The sequence below is a fragment of the Peromyscus maniculatus genome, chromosome 10, assembly GCF_049852395.1.
Source record: "Peromyscus maniculatus bairdii isolate BWxNUB_F1_BW_parent chromosome 10, HU_Pman_BW_mat_3.1, whole genome shotgun sequence".
Classification (NCBI taxonomy): Eukaryota; Metazoa; Chordata; class Mammalia; order Rodentia; family Cricetidae; genus Peromyscus; species Peromyscus maniculatus.
In genome coordinates, this window is record NC_134861.1 from 4,144,104 (window position 1) to 4,159,871 (window position 15,768).

The 15,768-nt window shown below is 42.3% G+C and overlaps 1 protein-coding gene across 4 annotated transcripts in view; it reads right to left on the reverse strand.

Moving 5' to 3' along the window:
- The window catches only part of Htt (huntingtin), a 131,804-nt gene that overhangs the window by 68,443 nt on the left and 47,593 nt on the right, over positions 1-15,768 (reverse strand). For all 4 annotated transcript variants that reach the window (XR_013043097.1, XM_016004012.3, XM_016004014.3 and 1 more), the window contains 12 exons: positions 15,576-15,687; positions 15,252-15,389; positions 13,063-13,221; positions 12,876-12,973; positions 11,348-11,487; positions 9,130-9,193; positions 8,590-8,690; positions 8,050-8,196; positions 6,893-7,013; positions 5,460-5,536; positions 4,123-4,274; positions 2,873-3,075 (listed from right to left, as the gene is read on the reverse strand). Coding sequence is in view for 3 of the 4 variants with exons in the window: in XM_016004012.3 (XP_015859498.1) it covers positions 2,873-3,075; positions 4,123-4,274; positions 5,460-5,536; positions 6,893-7,013; positions 8,050-8,196; positions 8,590-8,690; positions 9,130-9,193; positions 11,348-11,487; positions 12,876-12,973; positions 13,063-13,221; positions 15,252-15,389; positions 15,576-15,687 (1,512 nt within the window). In the remaining variant the exon portion in view is untranslated. The remainder of the gene's footprint in view (positions 1-2,872; positions 3,076-4,122; positions 4,275-5,459; positions 5,537-6,892; positions 7,014-8,049; positions 8,197-8,589; positions 8,691-9,129; positions 9,194-11,347; positions 11,488-12,875; positions 12,974-13,062; positions 13,222-15,251; positions 15,390-15,575; positions 15,688-15,768) is intronic.

The following is a 15,768-nucleotide window of genomic DNA, read 5'->3' on the forward strand; positions in this document are numbered from 1 at the left end:
AAATATATAATGCGATAAAGCCAATACAGGAACCAAAAACTGAAACTACTAATACACACAGTTCCACTATGTACTGGAACTTACTAGCCCAGGCAACTTCATGGCCTTTGAACTTTTATTACAGAGCTCGGATACTATAGAGATAATTCTACTTTCACTCACACAATTATACATAGCAAGTATGGCTCTTCCTCACATCAGCACTGAGAACGGGTTGAAAAGGGAGGGCCACCAGGGAGTTAAAAGAACCTGAAGTGACTGGCACCCCCAACCCTGTCCCCTATAATAGCAGGCAATCAGGACATTTTATGTGAACCATCACATGAGTAAGCACAATGCAACAGTTGAAATTTCATTTTTCAAGTAAGGAAACATGGTTCTAAATAAAGCCACCTGCTCAATGTCACAGCTGAATGTCACTCAGCAATGCTACAAGTCAACAGGCCAGATGTGGCCTATGCTCTCCGAACCGCAACCCCAAGGTTATATGGAACAATCAGGCTCCTACACATAAAGAGGGAAGTTGGCACAGGAGAGTAGAGCCAACATGTAAGAGACAGACACATCGGGTCTTCGCCCTGCTCCTCACTCCCTTCCTGGCCTCAGCAAAGGGCTTCCCCCATGTTGTGCCCCTGCCCTATCCTGTTGAAATCATGGAGATGCAATAGAGGAAGGGGCTTCAGTGAGATGAGGTCATGGTGGCAGGATCCTCAAAAATAGGACCAGTGTTCCTATGAAAGGAGATTCCAGGAGTTCCCTTACCCCATCTACCATGAGAAGGCCAGCCTTTACCAAGGACCAAATCTGTCAATGCCTTCATCTTAGAATCCTCTGCTTTTAGAACAGCCACCAAAGTTCTGTTATGATGGTGACTCAAACTAGGTGAGGCACTATGACCTCTGATCCTTATCTATAAAGACAGCAGCAAATCAGGACAAATGGCTGCCATCAAACGGTGCATGGAAGGAGGCAGCAAGGCTGCAGAGGGCAGGTGAGAGACCACCACAGTGAAGAAACTTTGGTGGAAAGAGCCTGTTACAGAGCCATCAAGTGTATGAGGCCATCAGCAGGATAGTCCACGAGAAGCTCAAGCAGAGTAAGGGCTGTCCAGAGCCAGGGACATGGCAGAATTTTGGAGTCACAGCTACAGGATTGACTGTAGTGATGGCCACACAAGGCATGATTTAAAAAAAAAAAAAATCCAGGTGGTGACTCCCTCTGTAATCCTAACACTTGGGAGGCTAAGCTGAAGAAACACCATGAGTCAGAGGCCAGTCTGGGATATACAGTAAGTTCCAGGACAGCTGGCTACAGAGTAAGACCCAGGTTCAAAAAACAAAACTAAACTGTACACTTGAATTTTATGGAAATTATTTCAATGATTTCCAAAAACAGGCCAGTGTAGTAAGGTAAATGAGATACAGCATTTTATACCAGAACCCAGAAAAGAGGAGGTAAGTATTAATGAACATGTACCTAATGCCAAAGGGTGGTTTGTGCATCTGTACTTATGTTGTTTTGTTTGTTTGGTTGGTTTGGTTTTTCAAGACACAGTTTTTCTCTGTCTGTCAGTTTTTCCTGGCTGTCCTGGAACTTGATCTATAGAAGAGGCTGGCCTCAAACTCAGAGATCCACTTGCCTCTCCCAAGTACTGAATTAAAGGCATGTACCACTACCATCCAGCCTTACGTAAATTTTTAAACAAAGTATTCAATAGGAAAAAACAAAGAACAGTGACCTAAAATAACACTGTCGTGGCTCCTGTTTCCATCATGACAAAGTACAAGGTGAGGGGAGAGAAGAGGTACAGAAGAGGAATGCCAATAAGAGGCCAGGGCCTGGCTAAGGCATCTGACACATCAGAGTCAGCCTCACAGAAGCATCACCAGCTAGCAGGCACACTGAGCTGCAGCTCGGCACAGCTGAAGCCCAACAGACATGGGGCACACCAACAGCCTGATTCCCCAGCTGCCTCTTCAATAAGTGGCTATTCAGTCAGTTCAGTTCTCAAGTCACACAAGCCACATTTCAAGAACACAAGTGCCACATGTGGTCGATGACTAATGTCCTAGATTGTGTGGACATGGAAAATTCCCTCTATGGCAGAGTCTCATAGAGTAGTGAGAAAGTGAATGACCCACAGGAAGGCACCTTTTACAGTCAACAGGAAAAACTGAACCAGGCAGTTGCAGGATGTTGGAAGAAACACAAGAACAAAACAAGAAGCCATATCACTTGGGGTATAAAGTAGCCCAGAGAAGAACAGGAACTCTGTCAAAGTGACTGTAAAACTGAAATGAATGACCATGGCAGGAAGTACTCTGAAGGATGGTATCAGAAACCATATAGAGAAGAGTTAAAGAAGGGATGGCTTGGGGCTGGAGAGATGGCTCAGAGGTTAAGAGCACTGACTGCTCTTCCAGAGGTCCTGAGTTCAATTCCCAGCAACCACATGGTGGCTCACAACCACCTGTAATGAGATCTGGTGCCCTCTTCTGGCACGTAGGCATACATGCAGGCAGAACCCTGTGTGTTTAATAAATAAATAAAAAGAATGGATGGCTCAAGTGGGGGAACACAGTCCTGCCAGAGATGGCCAAAGGCAGTGCCTGAGCAGAAGGAAGGACTGGGCTGGTAGGCTGACTCTTCAAAGGCTTATAGTGATGAGGAAAAGAAAGCAAGTGAAGAAAACTAAGCCATAGAAGAATACAAAATAACTTTTATATGTATAAAATAAATTTTATATTACATACAATGTCTGAATAAGCTCTTTTCTTCACTAACAAGAAATAAAGGAACAGACTACTAACATGATGTTCAGGAAGCCCAGTTGTTAAACAGATGATAATGGATGCCCCAAGGAAGAAGTTACCTTGATTGCTGGTCCAGGAGTCACATCATCCAAGACATGAGCACAGATATTGATCACCTTCAGCAGGTGGGAGAAAAGTTGTTCCACCATGGGGACCAGTGTCCGGTCCCCCAGAGCAGGCCAAACTTCCTCCTGTCTGGTGGCTGCTGAATTGGCTTCTTCTTCAGAGGTCCATGAACTTCTCAGGGACTTGGGGGCACTGGCTGTGACACAGGCACACACATTACTGCACCTCCAGTGTGTGGGATGGGAAGCAGTTCTGGCCCAAGTTTCTTATACTGATCTGTGATAACATACTCCTGGACTTCTGTATCTAAACAGATGTCTCAAACTCACATAAAAGTGCTATTTGCCCTCCAAACTCCAATTTTCCAAAAAAAAAAGTCCTTACTATCCTCCAGCTGTGGGTGTGATCCCACAAATGAGACACAGTTGGAGATCAGGAGTGAAGATGCTGCCTCCATTATGCTCTCTCCAACCCCCCCCCCCCCCCCGCCCTTTGCTCTACTCCCAAAACTGCACTCATGGTTCAGTCTTTCGCCAGAGCTTGGCATAAACACCCTGAACCTACAAATTCCAACCCAAACTCAAGTCACCTGAGAAATCTTTCTAGAACACAAATCCAAACACACCAGTGTCAAACAGAACAAGTCAATATTTCTCAGAAGGAACTAGTACTTTACCCCCAAGTAGATTCAATGGTTTCTGACCTGGCTGGCCACATTCTCCATTCTTATCCCTGTCCTCATGTGCTATCCACAGTATCTTAATATTCCTTTACTATTATATAGTGTTTCAGTTCTTCAAATCTTTACATACATAATACATAATACTTCACCTGATATTTTTCTATCAACCTATAAATCTGACCAAAGAAGAATATATACAGCTGCTCTGCTGCTCCTGTCCCTGGCCAATCTATAACCGCCTGGAGAATACAGCTCTTCTTTCTGCTTTAGTCCCTAGCCCAAGCTACTGCCTGGTACAAGGCACTCAGAAAACAAAACTCAAATGAGTTTACCCACAGTAAAACTGAGTACTGGGTACAGTTTACCCACAGTAAAACTGTCTGCTTTAAAAATACTCAGCACCTAACAACTCCCCTCATACACATTCACTTAAACAGACACCATCTAAATTCTGGATTAAACCGCCCCCCTAAAATAACCCTCATGTTCTTGTAACCTGTGTACCCCTCATAAGCAAATCATAGCTAAGTCTGAGAGCCTATCTCTGCTTGATATCAGTACCTGCAAGCAAGTTTCCAGCCAAAATCAAGGCATCCTGGTGGGCTGAGAGATCCAATGGGAACCAAGCTGATGAAAGCAAGGTGAGAATCATGGAGGCCATCCCAACAGTGCAGCTCTTCCTGGACTCATCAGAGGCACTCAGTGGAGGCACTCTGGAAGTAGACATTTCCAAAGTCAAACACGGTTTCAGACACAGAGTCTTGCTCTCTAATGCTCACATGAAGAAAGAAGACATTTATTTTACCTTTTTGTTGGTGCGGTCTGGGTTTCTTAGGACAGGGTCTCACTCTCATTTATGTAGTTCCCATGGCCTGGAACACTATGTAGCCTACGCTGGTCTGCAAACTATGTCAATCATCCTGCCTCTGTTTACCAAGTGCTAAGAGGTGTGAGCCACTATCATTTTAAAACTGCTAACCAACTAACACCCTTCCTGTAAATTATGACTCTATGAAAGTCATTTGAGAAACGAAATCGTGCAGTAGATTTCATTGAGGGAACTAGAATGCTTATTCTTATAAGCTTTTAACTTTCTTCCCTTTTTGACTTAGCAGATTGTATTCCAATGTCAAAGTTGCTCAAAAGTCAAGTCTACTGCAGGACCAATGACTGGAACCTGTAATTGTTCAGTCAGAATTCATGGAAAGAACAGAAGCAATCACTCTGGGTCATAAAGCAACCACTTCAAGCGACTGTTAAGTTTGCTACATACTGTCACTCAGAAGAAATCTGCAGATTTCCTTCCAGATGTAATGGGAAGCCCCAAAGTTTCTCTGTTGTTAGCACACAAATGAAGGCTTACTCATGAATGCTGAGAAAATTCTAAACAACCCCTAGCTGGCAGTAGACTATCTATTGGGGGAATTCTTTTGTAGGGAAACATAGTACAAGTATACTACTTCCTAAAGCACACCCTTGTAGCTAATCATAATTCTGGATGCTACATCATAACTGACTTTTATTACCTAGTAATTTTAGAAGGAACCAAACTGATTAGAAAGTTTTACCTGCATATGAAAATTCCTTAAATGAATGCACAGATCATACCCTCAGACCCAAAAGATGCTCACGAGCACCTGGCATTCCTTAGTCACAACTGCTTCAGTGTCCCCAATGTTCCTTCATTCATTCCACACACCTCATATAGCATGACTTCACACACTTTTTGAACAAAGCCAAAAAGATTCAACATAAAAGGAAAAGGAGAAGGAAGGGGAAGGGAAGGGAAGGAAAGGGAAGGGAGGGGAGGGGATCAGAGTAGGAAAAAAAGAGGGGGGTCCCAGCAGCTGTGCTTGTGCTGTGTGGGTGGTTGACTGCACACAGAGGAATATACATACCCACAATGCCAACCTAAACTCCAAGTGCAAACTGGAAAGGCTGCTGAAAGAAGACACAAGGCTTCACAACATCCAAACTGCAGGAGAAAGGAATGGAAAAATCACACCCAAACACCACCAAAGGTATACTGAATTAAGCCTCTTAGGCCTATATGAAATGAAATGAAATGAAAACTGAGATCTGTAAATAACTACAGGGTAGCTCTCCTACCACCAGACACATACATGCTGTAAACAACAAAGCTGGCCACACCTGTTAGTAAGACCATTGTCACAATGCAGAGAAGGGCAGCCAGCAGCTCCTGCCAGGAACTCTTGTCCTGCGCTCAGTCTCCCTAAGTTTCTCCCTTCCTCCCTCAAGACCTGAGCTCAAGCTAACATAAATTTCCAGATCACAGAAGTGCTTCATATGTGCAAATCACAATTAAAATGAAATTTATGATATCTTAAACAAATTTAGATTCAAAAGGCATTTAGTTAGCAAGACAGCTGAATCTCAACTGTGTGACTTTCTACAACATCCAAGTATCCCTTCCATCACATAAATGAAAAGCTCTTTTCAGGAACCATGACTTCTGCATAATATGCCTCTTTCTGATTATAAAAGTCACACTTGACTATTTTAGAAAATTTACCAGTACTTGAAAAATACAAATAAGAAAATGAAAGTTAACCACAATCTTAAAAATCATCATGGCCATTCTCTGCTTGTCCTTTTTCTGAGTTTGTAAAGAGACTATACGTATATAAATATTACTTTTCTAACCTGGTATCAAACTATGTTGCCTAGAGTTTTTACTCTACCTTTCTCATTCAACATTAAAACTCAGGTTATATCTCGCCATATCATTAAATTCTCCAAAGCAGCATGTCAACATGTGTCTAACATATTACTCTACATTAGTATTTACTGTAATTGGAAAGTAGTATTTCTTAGATATTAGTTCTTTTCCAGTTTCATCGTGACTTAAAACAAAAACTCAATTGGCACCTCTTTATACTATACTATTCCTTTAGTATAAGTTACCAAGTCACAGTCAGACTAGAGCCATTCTAACCTTCTGGTACATTACTAGCTCAGACTGTGGTGTCTCTAACTTTTTAAATTAAATTTGGAGATAGAACATGCACACACAGAGGTCAGAAGTCAGTGGGAGTCCATTCTCTCCCTTCACTGTGTGGATACTAGGGATCAAATTCAGGTTATCAGGTTCAGAACCAACAGTCTGACACTGACACATCCAGATGGCCCATTTAGAGTTTTTATCTGATGACTTTCTAAGTAGAATGAATTACTTTACAATGAGTATGTATTATTTTGGACTGCTGAAAGAAGAACACTTTCTTACCAAGCACCTCAAGAAAAGGACCTTCACACAGGACCATCCCACTGTGGCCATAAAAGACAGCAAGGCAGTCTCCTTAAGACTTACTGTGAGCGCCCGTGTAGTTGAGGTAATGAGCTCGTGAGAAACTGCAGCAACAACTCTGGAGAGGTTGTTTTCCATGGTGACGTCTGTTATACTTGGCAGTAAACTATAACCTCTATAGATTCTAGGAAGAAAAAGACAGAGAATATACAGCATATATTTGTCAAATGGCATTTAAAAGTTTATAGTTAAAGTCCAGAAGAAAGTGAAGCAATACTGACTTTAAAATAAAATAGAGGCTGAAAATGAGGCTGGGGTATGGCTCAGTAGTAGAGTAGTACAGAAAGACTGGAATAAATGTGTTCATCATTGAAAAAAAAAAAAAAGGCCTGACTTCTCCCTCACCAGATGCCTCACACTTTCTTTATAGTATGCTGCTAGTTATTTTTTGTTTGTTTGTTTGTTTTTTAAATTCTCAAGTTGGTTGTTCCATGAGAAAAGATGACAGTCATATAGAAGCAATGACTTTAAAATTTGATGAGCTGAGTTCCAAATTCAGAAAAAAAAATTATCAAATTATCATATGAGCTTGGAAGTCATTTGTCAAGTTTTTTATTGGTTCAAATCAGCAAAAAAAAAAAAAGGGGGGGGTTATCATCCTGTAAATCCAGCCTTGCAAAAGAATTTAAAAGACAAGAGTTCCAAGCATGTCTTACTACTGCTACTACAATCTTTGCAAACTAGTCAACCTGTTCATTCACTGGAGCCTTCCTGCTCTGCCAACCTACCAGTCAGGTAGGACAGGTTATGTGGCCAATGGACCCTGCTCATGCTCCAGTAACACAGGCCTGAGAACCATCGCTGCATGTAGCAGTCTGACCCTTGGTATCAGCCCACCCATGCATTAGCAGGGACACTAAAAAAGTGAAAATATTTCAGATAGCATGTGACATTCGCAAACAGAAACACAACTGACAATATAAAGATAGAACTTAATGAACTCATTGCAAGACTGAGGACATCACTGTTGTGTGACTGAGGTGGATCTTAACCACAGGGGGCTGCGGCAAATCATGGTATCAAACAAATATCCTGTTAATGAATGATGGCCGCCTCCTCCTCTAAAGGCTGTGTGTGGTTTTAAGGAAAAAGAACAGAAAGCAGACATCATGAGAGGCACATTTGCTGAGAAGTCAAGGTGCTGCGGGCAAGGTACCTACCTGGTTATGGTGCTGACAGAGAAGTGCGATGGCGGCTGCGTCTCATGCATGAGGAGTTTCAGGTGAACACTGCTTTGATCTCTTGCTACAGCCACTACTGGGTCGGCCTGTCCTTGGTCACATTTATAGAACAGCTTTGGGACAAGCCTGCCGTGAAAGGAGAGCTGATCTATACAGAAGGTGCATGAAATTCACCCATCACCACACCTTTCCCCAGATGGCTAACCCAAACCTATGCCCACCACAGCACCAGAACTGTGGACAGCCATTACATCCAGGAGGTAGAAATAAGCAGGACTCACTTTACTTCTTAGTGGTCTCTAAACTCCAAATTTTGACAATGAAGCAATAGAAGTCTAGTGCTTTGCTTTTTCAAATTATCACTTTAGTAAGAACTTTTAAATAATTAAAAGGAACTACAATTAGTCCAACTCATCAAAGCATACATACTTCCTACAGCCTTTTGATTCCGTCTACCTTTCCCATTCTCGTACTATATATTTCAACCAAAAGAATGAAGGAATAAATACTGGTAAACACCTTGTTAGTGATGCTGCAGCAACATGTCGCACTCTGGGGTCTTCATCTCCAAGCAAATAAATGACCACATTATTAAGCACTCGTTCTTGCAATTTTAAAAACTTTAGAGAGACAGAAAATAAAAATAAGTTTAATTTCTATAATCAGTTGAATTTTATGTAAGTAAGGTATTTTTAGAGTTTGTTGTTGTTCTTTTGATTGGGGAAGTTTGGATATTTTTTGAGATATGGTCTTATTATGTGGCTTTGGCTACTCTGAAACTCATTATTTAGATCAAGATGGCATTGAACTCAGAGATCTGCCTTCCTCTGTCTCCCCCAAGTGCTGGGATTAAAGGCACGGGCCAGCAAATCCAGCTAGATAAGGAAGGTATTCCGGAAAGCTGGTCAGGAAGCACTCAGGATGACTCTCCTGACATCAAGAGCTAAATACATAACACAACACAGGCATTCAGCAAGACTTCACACCACTAGGGAACCCTGCGAAGATAGTTAGTTCCCGGAAGACAGGGCCCATAGTCTCACAAAATGAACTGCTTACCCCTGTATAATGATGAGCCCCTCGGTGTAAACTTTCTGCTTTTGCCTCCAAAAAACTCACCAGCCTAACAAAAGAACACATTCAACAGTGATGTCATTCATTTAGCAAACACAGTGCTGGCCTACAGCCTTCAGGCAGCTAAACATGAAAGTAGCTCACCCCAGTGTCCTGTGAGTCTCTCAGAGGCAGCTCAAATGTACTTAGATTGATTCACGATCTTCTATAAATTCCTGACTAAGTAAGTGAGTACTGGATAAAAAGCCTTACATCAAAATACATATTTGCTACTTCAAAAGTGTTCCATGAATGAGCTCAAACACAGAGAGGGCACGCACACTGTGACTCCCACCCAAGTGACCAGCTGTGTGCCCCATTCTACAGTCCTAATTACAGCGACAGAATAATCCTTCAGAGATATTCTAAGGATGGGATACGATAACCCACGGGGTCTACAGTGGCTTTAAAAACCAATCAAACAAGCTGGAGAGATGGCTCCATGGATAAGGGCACTGGCTGCTCTTCCAGAGGACTAGAGTTCGATTCTCAGAAGCCACAGACAGCTCACAACTGTTCGTAACTCCAGTTCCAAGGGTTCCAATTCCCTTTTCTGAATTCCATGGGCACTGCATGTATGTGGTACACATACATACATGCAGGCAAAAACAAAACAAAACAAAAAAAAAACAATCAAACAAGCAAAGAACAGTAACAACACACACAGAAATCTGAATAATAAAGGTAAGAAAACTGTTAAAATATCTCTAACCAAGACTTACTCTTAGAAAATGAAAGACATAACATGTCACATTTTGGAGCATTTTTGTTTGTAGGAGGTGGGTGAGTGGTATGTGTGTGTCTCCAGCGGTCACTCAGATGTTTCTCAGGAGTCATCTACCTTGTTGGTTTTAAGGGTGTTTTTTTTTTTGGGGGGGGGGGTGGGGGTGGTGCGAGGGGTGTTAATGTTTTTTTTTTTTTAAATGTGTATTTAAAATTAGCCAATTGGACTCAATTTAGATAATCTCAATTTTATTAGCAGCATCCAAATCATTAGGAAGCAGTCGAACATAAACCTTCTTTCCATCAGGCCTGATAAGGGTATTGACTTTGGCCACATCGATATCATAGTTTGTTTACAGCCTGGTGTTTGTTGGCCTTGAGAACCACAATGAACACAGTTGCCTTCTAGCTTCTTCACAGATGACTCAGTGGTCGGGAGGAACTAGATTATGGTGGAGCAGTCCAGCTTGTTTCTCCCGGGAGTGTTCTTGTAAAGAAGGGATCTGGGCTGCCCAAGGGGCAGGTGGGTGCCTTCTGGACTTTCACTGTCTTTACTTTGGCTTCAGCTTGGGGGCGGGGGGTGGGGGGGCAGGAGTTTTCTTCTTCAATTCAGTGCTCTCTTGGAGAAAAGCCTCCTTGTTTTTTGAGCCAGGGTCTCTCTCTAAACCCAGAGCTTGCCTACTAAACGAGGCAAGATGGCTGACCAGCAAGGCCCAGGGACCCAGCCTGTCTCCACTTCTCCAGTGCTAGGATAACCACATCTGCTTTCACATGGGTGCTGGTATCAAACTCAAGTCCTGCTTGTGCCACAAGCATCCATCCCCCCAACCCCTCAGATTGATTTTTAAAATGGTAATAAATTACTATTCGGCTATTTCCCTTAAATCAGAATAAAGGTAAGTACATTTAAAAAAAAGCTGGTAGCTTTTTTTAAAAGTTTGAAACAAGGTTTCAAAAAAAAAAAAAATCAAGGGGGGGCTAGAAAAATGGCTCAGCAATTGAGAATACTTTCTGCTCTTCCAGAAAACTGGAGTTCAGTCCTCAATAACCAAGTCAGGAGGCTTAGAACCATCTATCTAGCTCTGCTCCACGGGATGTCATGCCTCTGGCCTTCTCGGGCACTTGCTTGCACTCATGTGAACATACCCACAGGCCCAAATACATACATGTTTATATATAATTAAAGATAATAAAACTAAATCATATATTTTTTAATTCCTACCATCTAGAAAACCAAGACAAGCAAAAAAAATCTATTCCTCTTCCAATATCACAATCTCCAAATTCAGAGTTCAACAAAAAGTGCTGTGAACTTTCATATGTTCTCTACCTAAACGCAGATGATCCTAACAGGCAGTACATACAATGGCCATGCCAACGACAGAGACTTCAAGACTTTCAGTTCTTAACTTGAACTTGAATCTGAACTCGGTCCCCTTACCTGAAGTCAATCTCTGCAAGGGTTTCCAGCAGCTCAGTCCTTACCAACCAGTAGGAGCTGTTCTTCAGAGGCAACATATCAATGAGCAGTTGTAATCCCAAGTCACTGTAGCTGCTGCTGCAAAGGCTCAGGACACAGTGCTGAAACCCCAGGCCAAGGCAGAAAGCATCAGCATCAGACATCTCATCTTAAGACAGCACTCGTATACTGCACCTGTTTTGTCCTGTTCTATTTTTAAGCAGACAAGAATGCTACAGGTTCCCAAAAGTACTCCAGATACATCTTTATCTTACTAAATTTGAGTTTAAAAGTCAATGTGCCCATTACACATACTTTTGTTTCCCTGCCTCCCTTGACTTCTAAGCCACAATCTCAGAAACACTAATCATCAATTTACAAGAAAGAGAATGCAACAGAGTCCTACGACCATATGAAAAGAAGTCTCAGGCCCAGCATCAGGACAAGAGGCCTAGATCAAGGAGTACCTTGGATGTTACTGGGTTCTTCTGATGCACAAGGAAGCAAAGTGGGTCTTGTACTGCTATTTCCCCTGTGGCCTCGGAGTCTAAGGGCATTAACCTGTAACTATCCTATCCATGGATGACACACATGGACTACCTACCAGCATAGCATCCGTGCTATCAGCACACCTCCTCTGCTCAAAAGATACAACTGACTAAAACGACTTTTTAAAAAAAAGAGGAGCTGGGGGCTGGAAAGATGGCTCACTGGTTAAAAGTGCTTACTGCTCTTTTGGAGGACCTGAGTTTGGTTCCCGGCATCAACATCAGGTGGCTTATAACCACCCCAAATTTCAGTTCCAGGGGATCCAGTGTCCTCTTCTGTCCTCTCTGACTTTTGCACTTACATACACAAACTAACACTCTCTCTCTCTCTCTCTCTCACACACACACACACACACACACACACACACACACACACACACACGAAACTAAAATCTTTTAAAAAATTTGGAACTAGAAAAACATTACTTTGAGGTTATTAAATTTTAAAAAGGGAAAATATCTCCTCCCTAGATTTAACCACTGTGTTTTTGTTTTTGTTTTCTCTGGTTCAATTTTCTGCTATGGCCAACTGTGACTTATGAGCCAGCTGACAGGAAATGTTCCACATTACTCCCATTTGAGGAGCCAAGTCTCTTTTAACAAAAGACAAAGTAAAAGGCCAGCTAAATAATACCCATAATTCCACTGCAGCTCAACAGTCTACAATCTTAAGACATATTTTTAAAAATTCAACAAATTTTATATTTGAGAATAGCAAGATACATTTTAAAACATTTCCTTTAGGAGAAAGAATGTTTCAAATAAGGATTCTAAGAATTAAAACTAAAAGTTTATTTATTAAATTTTAATATTATGGCAATGTTTTTCAAAAGTTCAGTGGTAGATCCCTGAAAATTATTGTTTACAAGTTATGGAAATGTGACCTATCAGCTCCAAATTTAACTCTATCAATGGCAAGCTCATTAAACCAAGGAACAGTTTATGTAAAACATTATACTCACCCTCACAGCTGTACAGGCCAACTTGCACGTAACAGAAGATTCATCCTTCAAAGTTTTCTGCAGCAAAGGAATGCAGTCCACCAGAGAAAATGTATTTCCTAACCAGAAGAATGAGCAGAAATGTCTCTGTACAAGCATGAACCGGGAACAATATCCAGAAAACACACCAGGGCAGACTGTCCGTTACCTGTCAGGGTTCTAATGGTGCCCAGCCAGTCGCCAACACGGAGCCGGGACCTGCTGAGGATAGAGTAGATGAGGGTCCCACAGAGAATGGCAGTAGCTCCTCGAACCTGTGGGTCTCCATGATCGATGTAGTTCAAGATGTCAGAGACATACTGTTCCTCTGTGAACACAAATGACCCAATCTGTACCTTCTCCACCAACAAATTTATACTACAAATAAAGCTTCATTCTCAGAACAGGAAGAAAAGAGAGCATTTTACATCTGCAAACGACTTGACTATAATATCCTAAGTAGTAAAAGATGTTTGGGGTTTAAAGGTTCTAGATTCATCACACTGCAATTATCTCAACACATCAGAATTTCCAGGTTGTGATTCCAGTTTGTTAGATAAAACCAGACTTCCAGAAAATTGGGAATCAATCTACCTCAAGATCCAGTGATATTACTCTTGGACATATACCCAAAGGATGCTCAATCATACCACAAAGACACTTGCTTAACTATGTTCATCACAGCATTATTCATAACAGCCAGAACCTAGAAACAACCTAGATGTCCCTCAACTGAAGAATGGATAAAGAAAATGTAATATATCTACACAATGGAGTATTACTCAGAAGTAAAAAACAAGGACATCACGAAATTTGTAGGCACATAGACAGAATTAGGAAAAAAATCATCCTGAGTGAGGTAATCCAGACCCAGAAAGACAAACACGGTATGTACTCACTCGTAAGTGGGTGTAGATGTAACGCAAAGGATAACCAGAGCTCCAGAGAAGCTAGGAAACAAGGAGGACCCTAAGAGGGATGCGTGGGTCACTCTGGGAAGTGGAAATAGATGAGATCTCCTGGGTAAACTGGGGGCTAGGAGGCAGGTTAGAGGGGAGGGGATAGGTGATGGGAACATGAGGGTTCGGAATGGTCAAGCTGGGGGATGTTTGGAGAGAGAAAGCAACGAAAGATATCTTGATAGAGGGGGCCATTATGGGGTTAGGGAGAAACCTGTTGCCAGGGAAAATCCCAGGAATCCACAAGGATGACCTCAGCTAAGACTCCTAGCAATAGTGGAGAGGATACCTGAACTGGCCTTCTCTGTAATCAGATTGGTGACTACACTAATTGTCATCATAGACCCTTCATCCTAACTGATGGAAGCAGATGCAGAGATCCACAGCCAAGCACGGGGCCAAGCTCTGAGAGTTTAGTTGAAGAGAGGGAAGAGGGATTATATGAGCAAGGGGGGGGTGGGGGGGGAGAAGATCATGATGGGGAAACCCACAGAGACAGCTGACCTGAGCTCGTGGGAGTTCACAGACGCTAGACCAACAGCCAAGGAGCCTGCATGGGACCAACCTAGGCCCTCTGCATGTGGGTGACAGTTCTGTAGCTTGGTCTGTTTGTGTGGCCCCTAGCAGTGGGACTAGGATCTGTCCTTGGCGCATGAATTGGCTTTTTGGAACCTATACCCTGTGGTGGGATGCCTTGCTCAAGTCTTGATGCAAGTTGGTCCTGCCCTAACTTGATATACCATGCTTTGTTGACTCCCATGAGAGGTTTTGCCTTTTCTGAGGAGTGGATGGGGGGAGGGGTAGAAAGGAAGTGGGAGGAAGGAACGGGAGGAGAAGAGGAAGGGGAAACTGTGGTTGGTATGTAAAATTAATAATAAAAAAAAAACTTCCAAGATTTCATTTGAAAATAAAGATTAGAAACAATCAATCTAGTATATATTTGTTAATTCTAAACACAATAACACCAGTTTGCCCTGTCACTCAAAGAAAGAAAGAAGAAGATACTTCCTGCTTCAGAACAACTATGTCCAATGGGAGACAGGGTGTGGTGCTTTCCTGGCCAGTATTAGTCTGAATGTGGATTTCTGAACCCAGTGAATGTGACACAGAACAATTTAACAGTGCAGCCTGTGATTTGAGAAGAAATCCACTACATGTATAAATGGCTCTTACATTCCTAGATTTCTATTTTATGACTTGAGTGCTTCCACTACACATATAGCATCTAAGGGAGTCATGAGACTAAGCACATGACCATGTGCACATCTGGAGAACTCCAACACAGCTGAAACACACAAGTTAACTAGAAACACTCACTGCTCTAAAACAAAAGAAGGCAAGACTGTGAGATAGCTTAAGTACTGATTAACTCGGAGAAAGAAGTGAACTTTCAACATACCAGCACTTTCCATGGTGTCAAGAGGTACTTTATACAGTTTGCTGAAGAAAGATTCTGGATGAAGGGCCACGGCTGCACCAACACAGCTGAGGGCCAGGGCTTTCACACTGACCCTTACATCTCTGTCTGGAACCAGTGCTGCAAAAGAACCACCCAGACCCCTTCAGCCTTTTCCAAGAAACAAAATCCACCCCTCTCATTTCCTCCTCCTCTCACCAACTAATGGAAAGTAAAGCTTACCCAATAACAAGGTGCCAACAGACCACCTAACTGACATCTAAACCCTGAGCATCCCTTGACTCTGCAGCTACTCTGCATGCTTACCTTTCTTTTCCCCAGTTAACAAAAAGGAAGCAGATAAAAGGCGGACACAATGGACCAGAGGAGCAGAATCATCATCATTAGGCTGTCCTATGTCACCTTTGATTCGGCAAGGCTAGAACATAGAAGTTAACATTTGATTCACTAGCTCAGTCAACAAAATGAACCACACCAGGGTGCTAGGGACAGAGATGCC